General features: G+C 36.6%; 4 protein-coding genes across 7 annotated transcripts; 2 read left to right on the top strand and 2 right to left on the bottom strand.

Annotated features, from left to right (window-relative positions):
- The first annotated feature begins 155 nt into the window (after positions 1-155).
- LOC110418475 (glycine--tRNA ligase, mitochondrial 1-like) lies at positions 156-3993 on the top strand. The gene is made up of 9 exons (XM_021431216.1): positions 156-525; positions 723-1105; positions 1198-1315; positions 1837-2031; positions 2134-2358; positions 2582-2641; positions 2718-2798; positions 2973-3378; positions 3589-3993. Exons 1-9 carry the CDS (start codon positions 340-342, stop codon positions 3816-3818), a joined length of 1884 nt encoding a protein of 627 aa, XP_021286891.1. The 5' UTR covers positions 156-339; the 3' UTR covers positions 3819-3993.
- A 270-nt stretch (positions 3994-4263) lies between these two features.
- On the bottom strand, positions 4264-6820 carry LFY (floral meristem identity control protein LEAFY). Of its 2 annotated transcripts, none has more exons than XM_021431406.1 (3): positions 6367-6820; positions 5451-5809; positions 4264-4626 (listed from the first exon to the last, which is right to left on the bottom strand). In XM_021431406.1, exons 1-3 carry the CDS (start codon positions 6818-6820, stop codon positions 4264-4266), a joined length of 1176 nt encoding a protein of 391 aa, XP_021287081.1. The 2 variants fall into 2 exon arrangements, with proteins under 2 accessions (XP_021287081.1, XP_089639846.1); XM_089783720.1 differs by having other exon boundaries at positions 5451-5821.
- A 3455-nt stretch (positions 6821-10275) lies between these two features.
- LOC110418636 (Tetratricopeptide repeat (TPR)-like superfamily protein) lies at positions 10276-14391 on the top strand. 2 transcript variants are annotated; one of them, XM_021431417.2, is made up of 4 exons: positions 10276-10620; positions 10931-13099; positions 13694-13868; positions 13996-14391. In XM_021431417.2, exons 1-2 carry the CDS (start codon positions 10509-10511, stop codon positions 12445-12447), a joined length of 1629 nt encoding a protein of 542 aa, XP_021287092.1. In that variant the 5' UTR covers positions 10276-10508; the 3' UTR covers positions 12448-13099; positions 13694-13868; positions 13996-14391. The 2 variants fall into 2 exon arrangements, with proteins under 2 accessions (XP_021287092.1, XP_021287091.1); XM_021431416.2 differs by having other exon boundaries at positions 13694-14391.
- Positions 14392-15125: 734 nt separating this feature from the next.
- Positions 15126-17913, bottom strand: LOC110418154 (uncharacterized). Of its 2 annotated transcripts, XM_021430796.2 has the most exons (6): positions 17457-17912; positions 16222-16480; positions 16068-16104; positions 15753-15858; positions 15487-15597; positions 15126-15394 (listed from the first exon to the last, which is right to left on the bottom strand). In XM_021430796.2, exons 1-6 carry the CDS (start codon positions 17592-17594, stop codon positions 15278-15280), a joined length of 768 nt encoding a protein of 255 aa, XP_021286471.1. In that variant the 5' UTR covers positions 17595-17912; the 3' UTR covers positions 15126-15277. The 2 variants fall into 2 exon arrangements, with proteins under 2 accessions (XP_021286471.1, XP_021286472.1); XM_021430797.2 differs by lacking the exon at positions 16068-16104 and having other exon boundaries at positions 15753-15847; positions 17457-17913.
- Positions 17914-21640: the final 3727 nt, after the last annotated feature.

Below are 21640 nucleotides of genomic sequence, written 5' to 3' on the forward strand. Positions count from 1 at the left end.
GAAACTGAAGAGTTTATGTACGGTATGCGTTGTCCGAAGGAAAACTAAATTAAAAAAAAATGAAAAAGAAAAGGCGAAAACTTCACCGTTTCTTTCAAGGCACCGGAAATATCTTACTGAACCACAGGGTTACTCACTAGATATTTCACAATTTTTGGAATCTCCTAGCTAGACAACATGGGTGAAAATAACGGCGGAGGTGAAAAGGATCCGAAAAGAAAATATCGAAGAGAATATCCTAATCGTTAAACCACTGAAAGCAGGCTTCGGCGCTCAGAAATTGCCTTGCGAAATCACTAGCGGAGAAGCAAAAAGGCGAACGCGGCCAAAACCAACGGCATGGCGAGTAACGGTGACAGAGAAGTCGTTAACCGGGATGCTTTCCGTCAAGCCGTCGTTAACACCCTCGAACGCCGTCTCTTCTACGTTCCATCGTTTAAGATTTATGGTGGTGTTGCCGGGCTTTACGATTACGGGCCACCTGGCTGCGCCGTTAAGTCTAACGTCCTAGCTTTCTGGCGTCAGGTTAGCCTTTTCATTTCTCAACTTCCTACCGAAGATGCGAAATCTTTAGCAGTTTGCTAAGAATTCGTTGCTGTTCATTACGTAGGGGATTTTTGAAATAAGATTCTTGGATTTGAACCTTGAACGTTAAACATCTTGGGGATAACAATCAAAAAGCCAAGTTTGCTAATTCTTTATTAGTTGAAATTTTATAACAGCATTTTGTGTTGGAAGAGAATATGTTGGAAGTGGACTGCCCATGTGTGACGCCAGAAATTGTGCTGAAAGCGTCAGGTCATGTGGATAAATTCACTGACCTTATGGTGAAAGATGAAAAAACTGGAACTTGTTTCCGCGCCGACCATTTGCTTAAGGATTTTTGCAAAGATAAGCTGGAGAAGGACATTAATGTGACAGCAGACAAGGCTGCCGAGTTGAAGCATGTTCTGGCTGTATTGGATGATCTTTCTGCTGAAGAATTAGGTGAAAAGATCAGGGAGTATGGAATTGTTGCTCCTGATACTAAGAACCCACTTTCTGATCCTTACCCTTTCAATCTCATGTTCCAAACCTCAATTGGTCCGTCCGGGTTGAGCCCTGGGTAAGCTTGTGGGTTCTGTTTATTGCATACCCTTTTTTGGGATAGATTCGTGTGTGCAATGAGCCTTGATTTTATTGACTTGAAACATGCAGGTTTATGCGCCCTGAGACGGCTCAAGGCATATTTGTCAACTTCAAGGACCTGTATTACTATAATGGGAACAAGCTCCCTTTTGCTGCAGCGCAAATTGGTCAGGCGTTTAGAAATGAGGTACAAGGCCTTCAATACGAGATACATATTTTTTATTTTTAGTGGAGACTTATTATTGTTGAAACTGTTATCTTTGATGAAGTTGATTTCACTCTGTCCTATGCTTCTTCTATGTTTCCAACATCATTCCCGTAGTAGTAATTGACTAGGGAACAGTGGAAGGAGCTATTCTAGTTTGAGAATTCTGCACCACAGAGCCCCAGCTCTACCCTGCCAAATCTTGTTGAAAATTTTTATGGGTTTCCCAGCTCAGACATTCTCAAATCTGGTTCCATTTCCTTCTGATCACAGTGATGCTAGTTATTTGTTAAACGTTGCACCTAAAGGCTTTCATGTGGTAGTAATAGTAGTTATGCTGGAATGGCTAACATGGTGGTAAGAATAGAGGCTGTTGCAGTAGTAGTCTCTTAATTCATTCTTCACCGAACAGCACTATCCTTTTTCTTCTTTTTGTGAATATGAAGCTTATATCGCACTAAAAATGAGGAATTTAACTATAATCTGGAAAATTCAAACTACAGATATCTCCCCGCCAAGGTCTCCTAAGAGTTCGTGAATTTACACTAGCTGAGATTGAGCATTTTGTGGATTCTGACGACAAGTCACACCCAAAATTTTGTGAAGTTTCCAATTTGGAATTCTTAATGTTCCCAAGGGAAAAACAAGTGTCTGGACAACCCGCAAAACGACTACGCCTTGGTGAAGCAGTTTCAAAGGTTGGTTGGTTTATGTCCAATTTAATTTTAGCTTATACCTAACATCTCTCTCTCAAGCATGCTATTCATCATTGATTGTGTGACTATTCATTGTTTGCTCAGGGCATTGTCAACAATGCGACACTGGGCTATTTTATTGGAAGGGTGTATCTTTTCTTGACATGTCTGGGTATTGACAAAGATCGACTCCGTTTTAGGCAGCACCTGGCCAATGAGATGGCTCATTATGCAGCAGACTGTTGGGATGCTGAAATTGAATGCTCTTATGGCTGGATCGAGTGTGTTGGTATTGCAGATAGATCTGCATATGATTTGAGAGCTCACACAGTAAGTGAACAATAAAACTCAACCTGAATGTCCGACTTTATAAGCGTTTTAAGCCATGGCACTTTCCTTCTTAAATATTTTGAAATAGAGGAAAAGGTAAACAAGTAAAATAACACACCTGTCTATCTTCGTGTTTTCTTTTTTCAGCAAAGATATCAAGTAATTTATTGTCGGATACAAATTTATTGATGTAAATATGCATGTTTCTTCTACCCTTTCATAGGATAAGAGTGGTGTTGCCCTCGTGGCACATGAAAAATTTGCAGAACCAAAGGAAGTGGAGGTAAGTCTCTCAATTTTATCAATTATGAATAGTCTTATAGTTGTTTAATGACTTTTTTGCCGCTTTATGATTTCAGAAACTTGTTATTGCTCCAGTTAAAAAGGAGCTGGGCATTGCATTCAAGGGTGACCAGAGGATGGTTTGTGAAGCACTGGAGGTAAATAAATTAATTTGTAAAGGGTGTGTGATGAACAAATTGGTGAAATAGAGAAAATAAAGAGAGGGCCGAAGGTTTAGGTGTGGCTTTTTGTTAATATATCCAATCCCATATCTTCCATATGAGGTGTGTTACAACAAAATCTGGTGAACTGTGCTGCATTTCCTCCCGCAGGTCATGAGTGAAAAAGAAGCTATGGAAATGAAAGCCAATTTGGAGTCCAAGGGGGAAGTGGAGTTCCATGTATGCACTCTTGCGAAAGATGTCACCATAAAGACGAACATGGTAACAATCTCCAAGGAGAAAAAAAAGGAACATCAGAGGGTTTTCGTACCGTCAGTGATTGAGCCGTCTTTTGGTATTGGACGGATAATCTACTGTCTTTATGAGCATTCATTCTACACAAGGCCTAGCAAGACTGGTGATGAGCAGTTAAATGTTTTCCGCTTCCCCCCGCTCGTGGCACCGATCAAATGCACGGTGTTCCCACTAGTGCAAAATCAACAATATGAGGAAGTTGCTAAACACATTGCCCAAATATTAACTGCTGCTGGGATATCATATAAGATTGATATGACAGGTAAGCACCCATGCAGGGAAAATATAAACTGCTTGTGGCTCTTGGTTTTATATAGTTACTCCGACTGCATTTAGCAGATAAGTGAATGCACCAAGTGTTGGGTTTGTATAGAGATGTAAACTTGGCAACTGATACCAATAGCACTCAAAAACCCTCAAGACTTAAGCCAGATGAATTTAGATTCACTTGTTTGTATCTTTCTGTCTTCAGGTACATCTATTGGGAAGAGATATGCTCGAACAGATGAACTTGGTGTACCATTTGCCATAACAGTGGATTCAACTTCCTCAGTGACAATCCGGGAGAGGGACAGCAAAGTTCAGATCCGAGTTAATGTGGAGGAGGTAGCAAGCGTAGTGAAAGAGGTGACAGAAGGCAACAGCACTTGGAATGATATGCTCTCAAAATATCATACTCCATCTGCGCTGGATGATGAATGATTTCAAGAGTTCATTTTCTGCTATTTTGCATGTGAACTCTATTCTTCAACCCCAATACATTGTGATTTTATAAGTTCGGGGAAAGCACACAAAGGAAAGGGTATCCTTTCGGAATTTTTTTTTTCAGTTTTTATCTTGTTAAATATGCATCATGCTACTATATATTATATTGATATTGGCTATTATACAGTCTGATTTGAGACAAAAGTAAATTATTTCTGGCCTAGTCCAGTTCAGAATAATGCACAAATATACAATCTGCTTAAGCTAAAATAAATACGTAACTACATTAATTGTCAACGATTGTGATTCAAAATGGACTTACCATACATACATAATATAACACAAATAGATTTCTTCCTTACCTCATTAATCAAACTTGTGCCTAGATATATCTCTCTCTCAATTATAAGCGAATTGCAGAATTGGTAGTGGAATCAAAGCTTTAGAAGGCCATATGATCAGGTCCGCCGGAAACGGAGCTAGAAGCCGCGGCACTGTTGCGTTCAGCATGACAAAGCTGTCGGAGCTTGGTGGGAACATACCAAATAGCAAGACGGGGATGAGCATTGAAAATTGCATCAATGTCCCAACCCTGGCGAGCCGCTATAGCCACGAGAGGCTTGTAGCAGGCCTGTCTCCAAGCCCCAACATTCTCGCCTCTCTCCTTGAAAGCTCTCCTCAGCGCATTCGATGCCTCCTCGTCAAGGCAGTGCAGGGCATAGCAATGCACGTAGTGTCGCATTTTGGGTTTGTTAATGTAGCTTGCCCCAGCCTTCTTAGCATACCTGAAAACTTGATTGGTGACCTGTATAAAATTTTCAACCCCATTAAATTGGATGCTGCCCACATATAAAATGTGTCCAAAAATCTTTTTCTCCTTATGCTAAATGGGAGCAGAGTGCAACCTTTTACATGAGATTCAAATATAGAAAATCGTGAAGATTTGATTCTTTTTCTTTATTCCGTAAAATTAAACGAAGAAACAAACATATGATTGTGTGAAAGACTAGTACTAGTACAGAAGCATATAATAGAATTTTGTTTAGACTTGAGAGTTTTTTTCTTGGGGCAGGAGAGGAAGAGGGAGCATTTAGGCATGCTGTACAACCATGACAAGTTAGGATCCAAAATGCAAAGGACTTGGTTCTGAAAACGTCGTTAAAATGGTGCAGCTGTCACATGGGGGGCATGCCACCTCAACCCATTCTGACAGGGAAAAGTATGGCTAAAAGACAGAAAATTATTGAAAGACAAAGTACCCTTTAGGGACCCTACCCTGCAAAAATTTCGACCCACATTTCCCGACCCCACTCCTCCCGTACCTGACTTGTCACATTTTCTGTGGAACAGCTGGCTAGAACCCGTAGCTTTATTGGGAGGGTCCAATTCCAAGATTCTCACAAAGCCATGTTTTACAGCTAGTCACGAGTCAAGCCTCGTGCAGTATGCAGTGTGCACAATTGTGATCAATTTCCAAGTTTTCTTTCTTGTTCGGTTAAAAAGCCTCAATGAATAACCTCCTCTTAAAAGCGGTTAATTCTTCTCGTTTGATTGCATAAAAGAGAATAAAAATAATATAAATCTGAACCGTCCAGATATTTCCAGGATAAGGGTATTAATTTTGTTTACCTTCGTGGGGCATTTTTCCCCACGCTCCTTGGCAATGTTTTGGACTTGAATCAAGAACTCCCGGCATTGCTCGTAGAGATGGAAGAGGTAATCGAGACCGTTCTTTTTGCCTCGTGCTACCTCACCAGGCTCTGTGACAATGAAAGGGTGCTCTCGCTGTCTCTCGTAGCCTCCAATATCACCATTTTCATCATCTTCGGCACCCTCTAATTCATCGTCATGATCAACTTCTACCACCTTCTTCTGTCCCTTCCTGCACCGCTGTTTCTTCCTTCCCCCAGCTACTACCACCTCCCACGTGCCCCCTCCACCGCTCCCTGCCGCCTCTTTTTCTTGCTGCACTGGCTCCTCTGATAAACCTGTCAGCCACACTCTTTTCATCACCCCCAACAAGAAAGAAGAAAGAAACAAAAAGAAATATTACTCACATACTCTTTAATTACATCAAAATATTGCTTCCTCTTTCATGATAAGATTTGAAGTTAAGATATTTTTTTTTTCTTTGGTTGAGAAGTTAAGATAATGTTGCACCAGCCAAGAGAACATAAAGAGCTACACGTTAATTTTTAAAACATCTAAAGTCAAAACCATCCAGCAAAGTTATGCAGCTTGCTTCGCAACAATTTTCCCATTCAGATCAAGCCAACTTTATAGAACTATGACGATAAGGTTTTTGTATAGAAAATGAGCTCAGCCCTCAAAGGCAGCTGCTCAACATTTACGTGTTATAGTATCTGTCCTAAAATGAACATCATATATGTATATTACCAAAGAAAGAAAAAGAACAAAAAACTGTCACTGGATATGATACTTCTTTTACAAGTCATTTCTAGAGTCTATTACGTCAGGCGAGAGCAATCATAATAGTAATAGGAAGTAAATTAATTAGTATAACTCTATAAACTTATAAACAAACCTTCCTGGGAGAGGGCATCAAGAGCGTTGGTGGTGTCACCTGAAGCCAAGTGTCGTCGCCTCGAATCCTCTTCTTCAAGCCTTCTCCTTTCAGCTCTAACAGCCGCCTTAATACCATACCTCTCACCCACTAGCAGCTCCCACCTGAATATCTGCGACACGCTATTCATCATCTCATCTAACTCCTCCTCCTTCATGCCTAGAAGGGTGCTCACAGTGAACCCTAACTCGGCTATCTTCGCAGCAGTGTAGTATCTGATCCCATAAGCTTGAAACAACTCCTCTATCCCTCCGAGCTCCCTAGGCCCCCTCCCCATGTAAGCAGCCGCAACCGCAGCAGCCGTCTGCGGCTGAGGAGGAGCCACAGCCTCCATCAAACGCGCCGGCGTTGGCGCCACTACTCCTCTTGGGTCCCACTTGAAGAAGCCCCCTGTAGTGAAAGCCTCAGGGTCCATTGGTTCTCTCTCTCTCTCTCAAGTCTCAAGAAAAATGGAGTGAACAAAAACAACAAAAAAAAAACTACTTTCTTTTCTCTTTATGTTTTGTAGGGTTAGTTGGCGAGGGAACCTGTCGGTTGCTATAAAGACAGGAATTTCAGAATCCCCAAACTACCCTCGCATGACTGGTTTTTTTGCGTTGTTAGGGGGAAACCAAACTTTCGGAACCTAACCAGTAACCAGCGAGAGACAGTCATTCAGCTTACCCTACCCTTGCAGTTAATGTTGCATTTCCGTCTGCTTGCAGTGTGACCAATAGGAACTCGACACGTCGTGGAAGCCAAAATGATTAGACCTTTCACGTACCTGATCCCATGAAGGGGTACGGCAGATTTCGGTGATTTAGATGAGGTTTAGGATTTTAATGTGGAATGTTTTGAGCCATCTGATTGGTGATTAGGGAGATCCGTAGGGTAATATTGATGCATCTGAGGAGTGCCAGATACTGTTTCCTTGACTTTTCTTGTTGAGCATGGGTTTTCGTTTTAAAACTTCGTTGGACTTGCCTGGTCTGATTTCTTTAAGCAAAACGATCAACATTCCACTGCTTTCAATGTACCAAAATGCCCCCCATTTTTCCCGAAAATACTGTTCCCCTCTCCTTTTCTAACAATGTTATTTTTCTTAGTTTCTTCCATTACTGTCCATTTATTTTATGCATGTAAGTTTTTTTTTTCCTTATTTAGAGAATAAAATCTTTTGATTAAAGGATTCCAATCTAAGTCTTTGAAAATGTGGTACATATATTTTTTATTTGATCAAAGTACTTGGGTGTATAATGTTAAAAAAAATTAACCAATGGATAATTGGCTTAATAATTAGTAAATTATTTGTCCTATTAATCCTAAATTTTACTTTTATTAATAACTTTTCACTGCTATATCGAAATGTACAACACAAACAACTTATTTTCGCCACTTAATTTATTGGATAAAATACCTCCAACTCACTAAGTTTTGATCTTAATGGCATATAGGTTTAGTATTTTTCAAAATAAATACTCTACCCTAAATATCTAAATAGTGTTAATATTAAATATAAACATACAATATCTAAAATATCTTTTTATTATTATTTTTCTCATGTTGATCAGCAACGGCCCTTGCACTAGTTGACCACCCAACACTCCCAAGGGAGGGGAGCTCCAGTTGGGCTCCCTAAGCGGAACATCGATGCTCCCTAAGGAGCCTGATTAAAAACTTTGTTCTAAATTAATAAAAAATTGATAAAATTATATAATAATAAATTTAAAACACTAATAATTAATTAACAGTTGAAGTTGAACTTATGTAACAAGTAAAAAATATTTATTTAAGACGAAATAATCATTTTAAAAATCAATGAACCCCTTTAAAATTTTAATTAAACTTTAAGAGATAGAGTTATTTTACCTTAATTTATTTGATACTTGTATAATGTCTTTTGTTTACATCACATCGTCGTTGTTCTTATTCTTATTGAGTTTGAATTTTCAAATTTAAATTATTTAATACTTACATAAATTTAAATTTAATTGAGTGATTTATTTATAATATGTTTATTTACACTCTTGACACTATTGAATATGGCTGAACAGACACAATCTTACTTCTCCCAAAAAAGAAATAGATGTGAACATTGATTAAATCTACATATATTTTCATATCTTTTATCTGTCCTTTACTTTAAAAGGCCATAGATGCAAGCACACTCAATGAAATATATGCAATATAGGATAACGTAAATATTATTAATATAACTAATATTATTAATTTGTACCTAATGCCACCTGTTGCATGCATGTAAAAATAGTCAACTTTAATTGAGTGAATATTTAGGATAAGATCCAAATTTATCATTTGAGGGTGATAAATCAAATTTATCATTAATTTTTGAAAGGGTGTGATTTTACTATTGTATTTTATAATTTATCATTAATTTTTGTACAATATTTCTATTTTTTTTTTGGACTTGATGGAAGAGGGAGTTAAATCATGTTTTTTAAATAAATAAATCTTCCATTAACTAATAAATCAAATATTTGGATGTTTGTAAAATACTTTTTTATTGTTATATTTTAGCTAATTTTGAATTAAATTAAAAAATATAAAAACAAAATTATGTCTATTAAAAAATGAGTGATGAATTTGATTTAAAAATGGAACCTTATGAGTGAATATTTCAAACACAAGCTTCATTGAATCCAAAGTAAAAATGATAAAAAAAAAATAGTTGAGTTTGATTGAATGGATTCATTGTCTTTTAAAAGTTAATTACTTTATCTACGTTAGCTTGGAAGGGAAAAATTGAAAAAAGAAGGACACTTGTGCATTAGCTAAATGCAGGGAAAGGAATTCAAAGAGAGGGGCTTCGCTCCCGAATGCAGCCAAGGGCAAGAAAAAGAGAGGCTTGTAGTTGTAGGGGAACAATGGAGGCCTCTGAAAAGCCTTCTCTGCGACTGCCAATCTGAACCTGGAGCCTTTCAATTAAGACAAGTTCTGGAAAGGCTAACATCGTAATTTCAAAGAAAATAGCCAAATTAACTTAAAAGAAAAAGACCATTATTTTATTAATTAATACAGTATTCATTGGCAATGCAAAACTTCAGAGAAGTACAGAAATGGTCAGGTGTTTCAGCTGAACCCAGTTGCCGAAGCTCTCTGATAAAGACTGTTTTCATTTGTACTTGCAAAGACAACATCACTTCTCAAAGCCATGATCTAATGCTTTTCTTCCTGTCTGCTCCCACCATCAAGACCAACATGATTGGTCCATGACACGGAACGCTGGACACATGTGCAGATGTCATTGGTGGTATGTATTTCTGGACTAAAAAGTCTAGTGCTTCGGGATTAAGGAACAAACATGGGAAGAAAGTGAAGAAACCTCCTACCACCTATGAGAGATCTTTATCTTCTTTTCAGAATTATTAAAGATTAAAGAAAAAAATATCTTTGGTCAACCGGATGGTCACTTTCAGTTTGACCAATGGAAAGACGACACGTCATGCCTCTGCTGGATGCTAACAATTCGTCCCATGACTGAGTCAGTGGCGTTTGCTTCATCAGAGGGGGCTGATGGGCTTACACCCAGCAACAGTACTCTTTCTTTTACAACTTTCTTTGTCTTTTCTTTCTTGCTTCCCTCTCTCTCTCTCTCTCTCTCTCCTCATTACCAACATTTTGTTTTGTTTTGTTTTTCTTCTGTTATGCCCTTGTTTCAGTTTTGGGTCCTTTTCCTACCCTGCTGTGCTGGCTACAACCTGAAACTGTGGTACTGTTTTGGAACAGATTCTCCATATATTTAATTTAATATTTTAATTTTTTTGGTTCATTTCATATTATAAATTCAATTTTGTTATAATATTGATATACGATGTTTTTTATATATAAAAAAAGTTAAGAGGGGAGTTAACATATACCACAAGTATTAAAGTCAAGCTGGGAAGGCGAGTTTGGCCTTTTGGGTCTTGAAAATTGAAATCGTAGGAGACCAGAATTAGCCCATGGGTGTGGGTTCATTCCTCCTTACTGGCAAAGCAAGCCAGCCCAGTCCCACTTTCGTGTTGGCAACACCCCATTTCAATCGGCAATGTTTTTTTCCCTCAAAGGCTGGCTGAGTCCAACGAAAGGGAAAAGAGGCAGAAACAGCAAGGTAGAAGAAAGATATGCAGAGAATTGGAGTGAAGAAGCTGATTCAACAGACCTCCGCGGCAATCAGATGTACCCATTCTCACACTTCACTCTCTTTCTCTGCTGATTTCCTCCACCATTCTAGAGGTGCCTATTTTCACTTTATTCTTATTTCTTTCAATTCATATCTTTCTTTTTACTACTAGTAGTAGCAGTTAGAGGAATCCGACAAGTTAAAATGCATAAAATGGTAATTGAAGCAATAAAATATGTTCATTAATTGAACTCATTTCTATAATGCCTTGTAAGCTTTACCATTGTTATGGTTTTGTATCTGAAATCATTGGAGAATTTTCGGGGGTGGTTTGGTTTAATGTCTTAACGTTTAAAATACCATCTTCCATGAACCCGTCTTAACCTCAACTTGATTAATGCGGCACTTTTTATATTTTTATAGATCATCGTACAGTATGCAAGATTCTTGAAGCCTGCAAGCTCTCCTCAGATTACAAGACTGCAAGTGCAATCCACGCAATAATCTTTAAACTCGGGTATGGAACTTATCCATCTCTTGTCACTACTTTGATATCTACTTATTTGCAATGTGGTTGGCTCGTTCTAGCTCATCAACTTATTGATCAAGTTTTTCGATCGGATTGTGATTTGGTCATTCTGAATTTAGTTATTGAACATCTAATGAAACTTGGAGAATATGGTTCTGCAAAGAAGGTGTTTCATAAAATGCCCGTTCGAGATTTGGTGACATGGAACATGATGATTGGAGGATATGTTAGAAATGCACGCTTTGAGGAGGCTTTGAGCTTCTTTCGTGACATGCTTGGCTCAAATGTGAAGCCAGATAAGTTTACATTTGCATCAGTTATCACAGGGTGTGCACGACTTGGAGCTCTTAATCATGCGTTATGGGTGCATAGTTTGATAACTGAGAAAGAAATTGAACTAAATGCCATACTGAATGCAGCTCTAATAGATATGTACTCAAAGTGTGGTAGAATTCACACTGCAAAGGAAGTTTTTAATAGAGCCGAGCACAATGATGTGTCTATCTGGAATGCTATGATTAATGGGTTAGCAATTCATGGGCTTGCTTTTGATGCAATTGCGGTGTTTTCAAAGATGAGGATGGAAAATATTTTACCTGATTCAATAACTTTTATTGTACTCTTAACCGCATGCAGCCACTCTGGTTTGGTTGAAGAGGGTCAGAAATACTTTGATTTAATGAGTGGGCATTATTCAATTCAGCCACAAATTGAGCATTATGGGGCAATGGTTGACCTCTATGGTCGAGCTGGCCAGCTAGAAGAGGCTTATGCCATTATTAAAGAAATGCCTATGAAGCCAGATATTGTTATTTGGAGGGCACTTTTAAGTGCTTGTCGAACTTATAGAAAACCAGAACTGGGTGAAGTTGCCATTGCAAATATATCACGTCTTGAGAGTGGTGATTATGTCTTGCTGTCAAATATCTACTGCTCTGTGAAGAAATGGGAGAGTGCTGAAGGACTCAGAGAAATGATGAAAAAAATAGGAATTCGTAAAATTAGGGGTAGGAGTTGGATTGAGTTGGGAGGAGTCATTCACCGTTTCAAGGCAGGTGATAGATCTCACCCTGAAACAGAGGGATTATACAAAGTGTTGGAAGGGCTGATACAACGGACAAAGTTGAAAGGGTTTCTTCCTGAAACGGAGTTGGTTTTAATGGATATCTCTGAAGAGGAAAAGGAAGGAAATTTGAATCATCACAGTGAGAAGTTGGCACTGGCTTATGGAATCCTAAAAACTAGTCCTGGAACAGAAATTATGATCTCAAAAAACCTCCGGATCTGTCATGATTGCCACAATTGGATAAAAATAGTTTCAAAACTATTAATCAGGGTGATTATTGTTAGGGATCGAATTCGTTTTCATCGGTTTGAAGGTGGTTTATGTTCTTGTGCAGACTACTGGTAGCTTTTCTATTTGCTCTTTCAAGTTTTATTTTTATTGTTTAAGGCATTTCATAAACCAAGGTAGCATTATTAGTATATCCCCTGGTGCCCATGAACACTGGGGAGCTGGTTGGCCAGGATTGAGGGTTCTTCTGGGAAGAATAGTTATTCTGACTTTTTTGCTTGGTGTATCTCAAAGTATTGGTGGGAATTATTTGTAGTTAATGGGGCATTCTTCATTTGTTGCTGTTCAAGCAGTATCCTATCATTTGCCTTCCTCCATTGCCTAAAGAAAATGGGGAAAAAAACAAGTATCCTTATGAATCCAATCTTTTGTAGCATATGAATTAGCATTGTCATATTGCTTGGAAGAGGATCAAACTTAATTGATATCTGGTACCATGCTTGTCAGCTTATACTTAAACAATTTGGACCCTTTACGGAATCAGCTGAAATTTTGGAAGGTTTTTGTGTTTCTATCATTGCTATATATCATTGATGGCTGATAAGATATTCTTGGCTATAGGATAACATTTGTTTAACTTCAGTACAGCAATTATTTGATTAACTCTGCAGTAAAATTTGTTTTAGTTAGATACTTCAACACTGTTGAGGGGATGATCTCTACTGCTAAATTGATTTGTTGGAGCAGATGGAAATGCTGTTAGACTCAGGTGAATTACACGTCATTTTACTTGGAAATAAATAACCCTCAATACGATCTTTTATGAGTAGCATTATGGTTCTTGGTTTTTCTTTGGTGCCATTGTACCTTATTAACTAACTCATTAAAGTTTAATATTCATAGTTTGTCATGGACAATATTTAGAAACTTGTATAATGATAGGTGATTAATTTCTGTTTAATGAAAGCTTGCCATTGTCATTGTTCAACTATCAAATATGTGCTAATTTCTGAATAAATGATTAACAATGAGACAAACAGCGCTCACTGTACTCCCTTTCATGTCTTAATAAAATGTGAAATTGAAAATTGAGTCTTTTATAATCTTAATGTCAGTACCTAATGTCCTTTACTGTTTCAATGGAAGATAATTCAGTGTCCTGGCTTCAGTTTAACTATAGCTATATCGGTGTATCTAACATCTGCACAATCTTTGATATAGCTGTCCATGTTACATTTTTTATAACTTCCATATCTCCCAGTCTTTTGTGTTTGTTTGACTTGTCATTATTGGTTAGTTTATTTGGTTTGGTGTATAAATAATTGTAGATTAAATGTCTTTAAGATTTTGTGTTCCAATACAGATCTCCAAGCCATATCTGGGTGTGATTCTGGGTCACACAGCAACTGTGGTGAATGTGAATCATCCCACTTCAAGGATGGACATCATGAATGTGTGCCCAATGCCTGTGAATAGAGTCTGTTGGTGCCTGTGGCAACCAGGCATGTCTTCACCTTATCTCAAAATGTTGGTGTGAGGTCAGTTTGTTGCTCATAAGCTGCCCTAATCCTTATGATCATGCTGAGCATGTTTCTCTTCGAGGATTTTCTCCCTCTTCCTTGAGGTTCAGCATGCTGCATTTGGCTTCCGTTTGTGACCTTGCAGATAACCTGCAGTCAGGAACTTGAAAAGGATTGCGCAAATGCTTGAATTACATTTCTAAACCAAGCACTCCTTTAGCTGCTGATTTGTGTGGCAATAATAAAAATGCTTTGACAATATTTGCTGGGCAGCATCCTCAAAGTCAGAGTTCTGCGTTTGCACCCTGCGAATTCCTTTTCTAAACTTATAAAGAGTTTTGTTCTGGGTCATTTTTGGACATTAGGCATATACCTGAACTATAAACTTTTTGATTGAGCTGCCATCACCTGAACCTGGTGCTTTGTTTTTCTTTAACTTACTTTTGAATATGCTTGTTTTTAGCGGTCATGAACTAATCCACCTTAGCTTACTATCATGTTAAATTCAATTACTTTTAGACTATTTATTTTGATCATATTGGATCCATTTCTTTTTCCTTTTGTTGGATGATTGAAATTTTGATTCATCCAAAATAGGAAGTAGAATACCTGCTAGAAGCCTAGAACAGGTTAAATTCTGCAGAAGGTAGCAAAGAATGAATGGAAATTATAAGGTTCACATCCAACCGATTATAGACAACAAGAATGAGATAGAATCACAGAACAATAATTTGCATGTATTCACTCTTTTAAGCTGGTGAGAGAACTGGATACCTCAGTTATATTTCACCATATTTTTTGCTGCCAATATTTCTCTTTATAAGTTTTGCAGATCTTGTTGGGATTTACAGTCTTATTGAAAACCAACTTATCCTACAGCCGTTGATAATGGGTAAACCTTTCCTGCATATATACTCTCTGCTTTTCTCCAGTTGCTTATTGAACTTCCAAACACTGCTCTCATTCCGAAGTTACTTTCTTTTAATGGACCTCATGAAATAAATGAAGATATATAATTTCAGTGAACAGATGGATGCATCCCATTAATGTCTTTGAGCAGACTCTTTTAGTCTAAAGAGTGAACTAAGGTGGCGTTTGGTATGAGGGATGTAAGCCACATTCCCTGCAATGTGGTTTATTAAATTACATTGCAGTGTTTGTTTTGTAACAGATCACTGCAATGTAAGATTGCAATGCAATCACATTGCAGCTAATGGATGTAATGTGATTGCAGTCCAAAACTAATGCAATCACATTATATTGCACTCTGTAATATTCTTAAAAATAATTTTACCTTTCAACTTTATTATTTTATTAAAAATATTTTATAATATTATAATTAAAATAAATATATAATATAAGAATAAAAATTAAAATAAAATAAAATAGTGTTTAGACTATTGCACTCTGCAGTTCATAAATAGTGTTTAGCAGTCATGAATTGGAACCAATGGCAGTTTGCCACCATACGTTTCTGGGAGCTGGCTTTCGTCTATCTCGTCAAGCAGAGTTGATTTGAGCGTCTTGTTCCCAACAAATACGATCTGTGAAGATGCACACAAACTTTTTATGTCAGTCTACCGTAACGTGATAGCTAATTTAGCTTCAATTTGGTGTCAAGAATTCAGAACTCGACCTTCTTCCGGGTTTTGTTGTCGATAAAAGGGTAAACAATCTTCCAAGCTGTCATGAATATGTACGGTGCATGAACTATGAAGAGCTTTTCAAGCCTTTCAGGGTAGTAGTCCTGCCAGTTTCAAGGAAGAAATTATGTTACCTTGTAATCTTAGGGCTAATTACTTATCTTTTTCCCCTGATCATTTGAGCAGGGAAGAAGATAAAAATGGAAAACGATGCATTGGTACTGGGCAGTTTTTTATATATTTAATTAAAGTGCTGAACCTGCACGAGAGATAGAGCTGCAAGGTATGCACGGATGTCGCTGTTTGCATAGCCCCAACCTTCAAGATCTCCGATAACAACGAATTTCTCCTGTCCTGGAAGCATCCTGGCACAGCAAGATTGCATCAAATATTCAAATACAGCCTATAGATAGGTGCCATAATCCCAAAGTTCTATGCTGCTTCAGTCTGATTACTGATCATGAGCACGTGATTCTATATTGTACTAGGCACCTCTGCCTGTGCGTACGGGTGATACAAATGTATCCTCAAGAACAATTGATTGGCTGATCAATAAACATGGATAAGGGATTACCTAGCAAATATTTTGTCGAAAGTGTAGACTATAAAACCTGTATATTGAAGTGGCAGATTAAAATAAATAAAGAAACATGTCTGGGCAAAATCAGATCAAAATTATTAGCAGCCAGACTTTGATAAATGTTTTTGGAGTTGGAAAAATGACGTACGCTTGAATTCTTCCGCACCCCCTTTATGTTGAAAATGTCTTGCACCAAGAACAACTGCTATGGGTCGTCCTTTCTTGTCTGATCCTTGCAGAAACATCTTGTTCTGTTCAATTTCATGTGCAACTTCTGACGGAGATATGGAACCGTTTGGAACAAAGTTTCGTCTCCACTTCAGGTACTTAAGGAACATGGCAGATGCTTTCTCTACATCTAAATCACGAGCTCGCAGAAATCTTCTGAATGTCAAATCATCTACTTCCTGCAAATTGAAATTCAGCGCCATCTTCTCAAACCATCAGCAGGCCAGTGGCAATGAAATAGAACACAAGCAAAACCTCGGTGACTTCAGGCAAAGACTTGATTAACTATATATTTTTCCATGTTGGTTATTTTAGTACTTGTGAGTGTTCATACGTCCTGGATTTCCACTTTCTTCTCAACTTTGTAACAATTGATAAAGTTAAGCAATAATTTTGATGCTAGATGAAGATATTAAAGGCAACATGTGTTATCCAGGAATTGTACTGAATTTCTTGCCCAAGTATTGTAAGAGAAGGGTAGGTTGAGATTCACATGTACAGGGCAGGCAGGCACCTCCTGACCCCGAGGCTCAGGACCTGAGGTATGTTGCTGGTAATGATTATCCATTTCATCCTTTTACATGGAAGACATTACATGAATACTTCAATTACATGATAAAATGAAAATCCAGATAAATGAAAAACTTAATGAAATTATCCGGAGACACCTAGACTTGGTGGTAACGGACTGATCAGGAGCTTCTTGACGTCTTTTAACTGGCATGTTTATGGAGAATGTGAGAGTTGTTGATGGTGAAATATAGGCTGTGGCACAAGAGTTTCCTTCTGGTTATCCGGAAACATGAAGGAAGAAATTAATATATCTTGGAGAAAAGTTTTCTCCAATGGTTAATTAAGGCTTTAACTTCATTCCGGGTTAGAACATGGCAAACAAACATGAAGAAATCATGATTTTGTAGAATTTATACGAAGGAAACTTTCTCTTCACCAGGTACCATGTGTTTCATTATCTCTTTTAGAATCTTACAACGAAGGAAAATCGCCAAAACAAAATAAAGAGAGAGAAAGAAACAAGAATGACTAACAATAAAAAAAAGGAGCAAACCCTCTGTTCTGCAGATGGATAGGATAGCCGCAAGAAATACAACAAAACAGAAGGGAAAAGAAAGCAAGAAATTAGAGAAGCAAGCAAACCTTGGAAGAGGGATCTTGTGTTTCGACCAAAGTTCTCATAAGACTTATTTTGGTCTTCTCTATCTCATTGCCTTTAAAGCTCTCTTCTTCTGTTTCCATGGAGCAGTCCATGCTATCAGAACTCATCATCATCATCATGATTCTCCGTTCCCTTCCTCAGTGTATGTATATAAATGATGCGGGAGGAGGCTATACTTTTCCACCCAAAGATTAACCTTTTCAGAACAAAATCTAGTCCTTATCGGTCACGTCTCTAACATTAAAAGCAGAATTCAAAGCTAAAGCTGTTGCCGTTGAAATCAGCTCGCCGCTTAGACAGTTCGGGAAGTTTAACTACACATTGAAAGCGTCGTTGCTACGTAGCTTGGCCGGACAACGGTGAATCCCAGCCTTCATTGGAGATTTTGAGTTTTTTTTTTTTCTCTTTTATCAATTTTTTATTTACTCGCATAACTTAATATATTAATATATATAATTTTACATTTTTTATAGTTTCATGTACAATTAATATTTTAACAAAATCAACCTTTAAATTTAATAATATATTCATACTTGTCATGGAGTAAGGTAAAATTTTAAGTTAATTCGATGTTTTATTATATCAATTGATAAAAATTATTAAAGAATCATTAATAATGTTAAGAGATCGAAATTCATATTTACTAAAGATTATCTTCACTTGACAACTGTTAGTCTTATTAATTGTATGTACTAATTTTTATCAATGATTTTTTAAAATGGATAAAATTTAATGTGTTACATTTTAATAAATTAAATCTTAAAATAAAAAAATTTAACAAAGTTATATTTAAACCTTCTTTTTATTATCTTATATTTACATTTTTCTACCACGCTTAACAAAAGATTTTAAACTCAAACATAATTTAATTTAATACTATATAAATATGGCTTCATTCCACAGATATTTCTCTGCACCGTAGTTGACCAGTTGGGTTGGTTAGAAATGGTTAAAGACTTCATAGTTGCTTCCATTTATTGCGGGCATAAATGGTTTGGTTGCTTACAACTTTTCTTCGCCAATTGTCAGCCATTTTGACCATACCCTTACCCGCCTCTCCCCTCTCCGCGCAGCATGGAATTGTATAGGCATGTTATCCAGCTCGGCTGCATAGAAATTTAATTAGTTATAACATGCCATTCACGCTTGCTTGGGAAGCAGGGACGGACGGAGTCAGGGTTCGAGCCAGGATCACGTCCAGGCCAAGTCCATCCTAATTTGAATACGATCGCGTTGCTCATGCACCCAGATCCTGGTCAACTTCAACGAACCCCAGATCTTGTTCATGAAAAATGCAGCAAATTTGTAACCCACCATGGTTGATGCAGCCTCAGCCGCTGACTTGGGTACCAAGGAAAGCTAAGGGATTATATATGTTTGATAACAATGAATCTCTAACATCTATTAAATAATGTTTGCTAAAAGGAGAATTCAGTTCCAAAATCCTGGTAAACCAATTAGCTGATTCCATACACTTAATTAGCAAATATATGAAATCATGAGCTTTTCATGTGTCATCTACTTAACATTTTCCCAACAAGTCACACCTCAGCTAACCGGGAAAATTGGTTCAAAGGGAAGTATAATAACAAATTAAAGCACTAACCAGTACAGTTTCTTTCCACAGTTTAATCGTACAACTTGGGTTGTTCATCATATTAATTACTCATTCATAACTTTTTTTTTTGTATGATTGCAGTTACACTTGTGATATTTGAATCACATGTTAGGTAGGTGCAGATCATTTTCAGTATTCAATGCAGCATGCATAACTGTTTTGTACTATCGATTTCTCAGTACATTAGTAATTACTGTCTTTGTTTTGGGAATTTTTCTTTTGGATTGAATACTCCCTTATTCTGATGGAAATAAATTCAAGTTAACTAGGAATTATATGCTCATAGTTTAGTAAGTTAGTGGTAATTAAAAAGTCAAGTATTAGTGAGAAATGCACATAAATACTAATAAATTCTTCAACCATTTCAATTGTATATTCAATAAATTAAGATGTGGCATACAACTTGAACTTATGGTATCACTGTATATATGGAAATATTAAGATATTTTCTAAATTCATATCTTGGATTTGTAGTCCAGAGTTAGAAACCACCACTAGCATGCACTTGTTTAAGTTTTAAGAGAAGTTAGATAATCTCAATAATTAAATGTTCTCAAACCAAATATTAGAACTAAATGAAAAAAATAGGAACATAATATTTAAAAAAGTATTGAATTATTTTAAAAAAATTTAAATAAATTTTTATTTTTTTTATTACGTTCAATCAAAGCTTTATTTTTTTTATTTTGAATTAAATAAATTTTTATGATTAATAATTAACTAATTATACTTAATTAAAATATTATTTATCATTATATGCCATGTGACGTTAGATATGTTGACATGTTATAATTGATAATAACGTGATATGCCTTCATGTGATATTTTTTACTTTTCATGTCATGTTAAATCAACGTTATAAAGATATAAAATAACAAATAATGATTTAACTAATGATCATTAATTAACTATTAATCATAAATATTTATTTGATCTAACAGAAAAATATATGTTCTTGATTAAACATAATAAAAAAATAATTTTTTAAAATTTTTAAAATAATTAAAATAATTTTTGAACATTATGTCAAAAACGAATTAAATTGAATTAGTTGGAGCTAATGAAATAGGAAAACTATCTCTCATTGGATACTCTATTTAGCATTTAATAGTCGCACCTTAGAGGTATCACAATTTAGTCTTTATGAGGACTGAAATTACTGGCTACTGACGAGCTACGTTTCATTTAGGTATCAATCCTTTTCTCTAATTAACGCAACATACATGTATATAGTTTCTACTTAAATATCTTTCCATTACATTAATTAACCATTACATTTTCTAAATTTTCTTTCGATTGATTAATTATCCTCTTAATCTGATTGAATAAAGTGGGGGACAGCTTGTATCCGTCATAATCATAATAATGTCCCATCAAATTCGAAGTCACAACTCCCAAATGATCCAACTAGTTAGAGCCAAATTGAGAGATTCGGTAGGAAATAATAGAAGGGTCATGTTTTGGAACTTGAGTGAACAACTCAAGTCTCGACAAGTGGCCTGAAAAAGAAAAGAAAGGCAATGGGCCTATCGTGACGGATAAATAAGGTTCAGGCCCCTTGGGGGCTAGGCCTTATGAATTAAAAACAATGGATTTGCTACGTATGAAAAAATTAGTGAAATAAAAATAAAATTGATGTATTCAAATATTCCATTTATTGTTCATACAACTCATGTCTCGACAAGTGGCCTGAAAATGAAAAACAAGAGGATGGGCTTGTCGTGAGGGATAAATGAGGTTCAGGGCTCTTAGGGCCTAGGCTTTATGAATTACAACAATGGATTTGGTATGTATGAAAAATTAGTGAAATAAAAATAAAATTGATATATTTTAATATTTAATTTATTATTTAGTATATAATGTCATTATTTTAAAAATATAGTTCGAATCCTCTTTCAATAAATACATACAAAGGATTATGAGTTCCAAGGAGCAAACATATGATGAAGCAGGCGGACCCTCTTTGCTTACTGCCCACAAACAATTATAGAAACAATCACGATTCATAACACTCTTCGTCAGCTGCTATTTTTGTATCATTCATAACCCTCTTTGGTTACCGCACAACTGATCTGGTCACTCCCCAACCATTCCACAATAATCAATGGAAGGAGCTTGCTAGATGGATTACTCTTAAACACGAATTGGCGAGTACGTTGAAACACACATATTCCCAGTGGGTGATTTGCTGCGTCAGTGGCCCTTGGTTGATTTTGCAATATCAGCATCGAAATTACAGACCATTTTCTGGAATTATTTCCACAATCCAGGCAATGTCTAGACTACATTTAACCTTAACAGCCGCTACCCAAACAAGTTTTGTTATTCATGAGATTGCCAGGATTGGGTGCATCATAGTGGTTAAGTGTTAGGTGTTGAAGAATTGCCATGCATGCTTGCGAGACTAGAAGCTTTCAAGTTCTGACAAAAACAAGACAAGTGATGGTGCATGACGGCTTTTACTCATTCAATTATAAGTCCTTACAATTTTGAAAGCAAGTCTTTGGCTCTTGTTTCTGTCAGGTATGCATAAGAATCCAATACATA

This window comes from Theobroma umbraticum, unplaced genomic scaffold (assembly GCF_002168275.2).
Source record: "Theobroma umbraticum cultivar Fairchild unplaced genomic scaffold, ASM216827v3 scaffold_50.0, whole genome shotgun sequence".
Classification (NCBI taxonomy): Eukaryota; Viridiplantae; Streptophyta; class Magnoliopsida; order Malvales; family Malvaceae; genus Theobroma; species Theobroma umbraticum.

What these genes read in the sequence shown, in the direction of transcription:
- LOC110418636 (XM_021431416.2), top strand. Translation starts at nt 10,509, where the DNA reads ATGCAGAGAATTGGAGTGAAGAAGCTGATTCAACAGACCTCCGCGGCA. An exon ending in TTTCCTCCACCATTCTAGAG is followed by an intron (nt 10,621 to 10,930) that starts GTGCCTATTTTC and finishes ATATTTTTATAG; the next exon opens with ATCATCGTACAGTATGCAAG.
- LOC110418475 (XM_021431216.1), top strand. Translation starts at nt 340, where the DNA reads ATGGCGAGTAACGGTGACAGAGAAGTCGTTAACCGGGATGCTTTCCGT. An exon ending in ATGATTTGAGAGCTCACACA is followed by an intron (nt 2,359 to 2,581) that starts GTAAGTGAACAA and finishes ACCCTTTCATAG; the next exon opens with GATAAGAGTGGTGTTGCCCT. An exon ending in CAGAACCAAAGGAAGTGGAG is followed by an intron (nt 2,642 to 2,717) that starts GTAAGTCTCTCA and finishes TTATGATTTCAG; the next exon opens with AAACTTGTTATTGCTCCAGT.
- LOC110418154 (XM_021430796.2), bottom strand. Translation starts at nt 17,594, where the DNA reads ATGATGATGATGATGAGTTCTGATAGCATGGACTGCTCCATGGAAACA. An exon ending in CAGCTCTATCTCTCGTGCAG is followed by an intron (nt 15,598 to 15,752) that starts GTTCAGCACTTT and finishes TGAAACTGGCAG; the next exon opens with GACTACTACCCTGAAAGGCT. An exon ending in ACAACAAAACCCGGAAGAAG is followed by an intron (nt 15,395 to 15,486) that starts GTCGAGTTCTGA and finishes GCATCTTCACAG; the next exon opens with ATCGTATTTGTTGGGAACAA.
- LFY (XM_089783720.1), bottom strand. Translation starts at nt 6,820, where the DNA reads ATGGACCCTGAGGCTTTCACTACAGGGGGCTTCTTCAAGTGGGACCCA. An exon ending in TGATGCCCTCTCCCAGGAAG is followed by an intron (nt 5,822 to 6,366) that starts GTTTGTTTATAA and finishes TGATGAAAAGAG; the next exon opens with TGTGGCTGACAGGTTTATCA. An exon ending in GGGAAAAATGCCCCACGAAG is followed by an intron (nt 4,627 to 5,450) that starts GTAAACAAAATT and finishes AATTTTATACAG; the next exon opens with GTCACCAATCAAGTTTTCAG.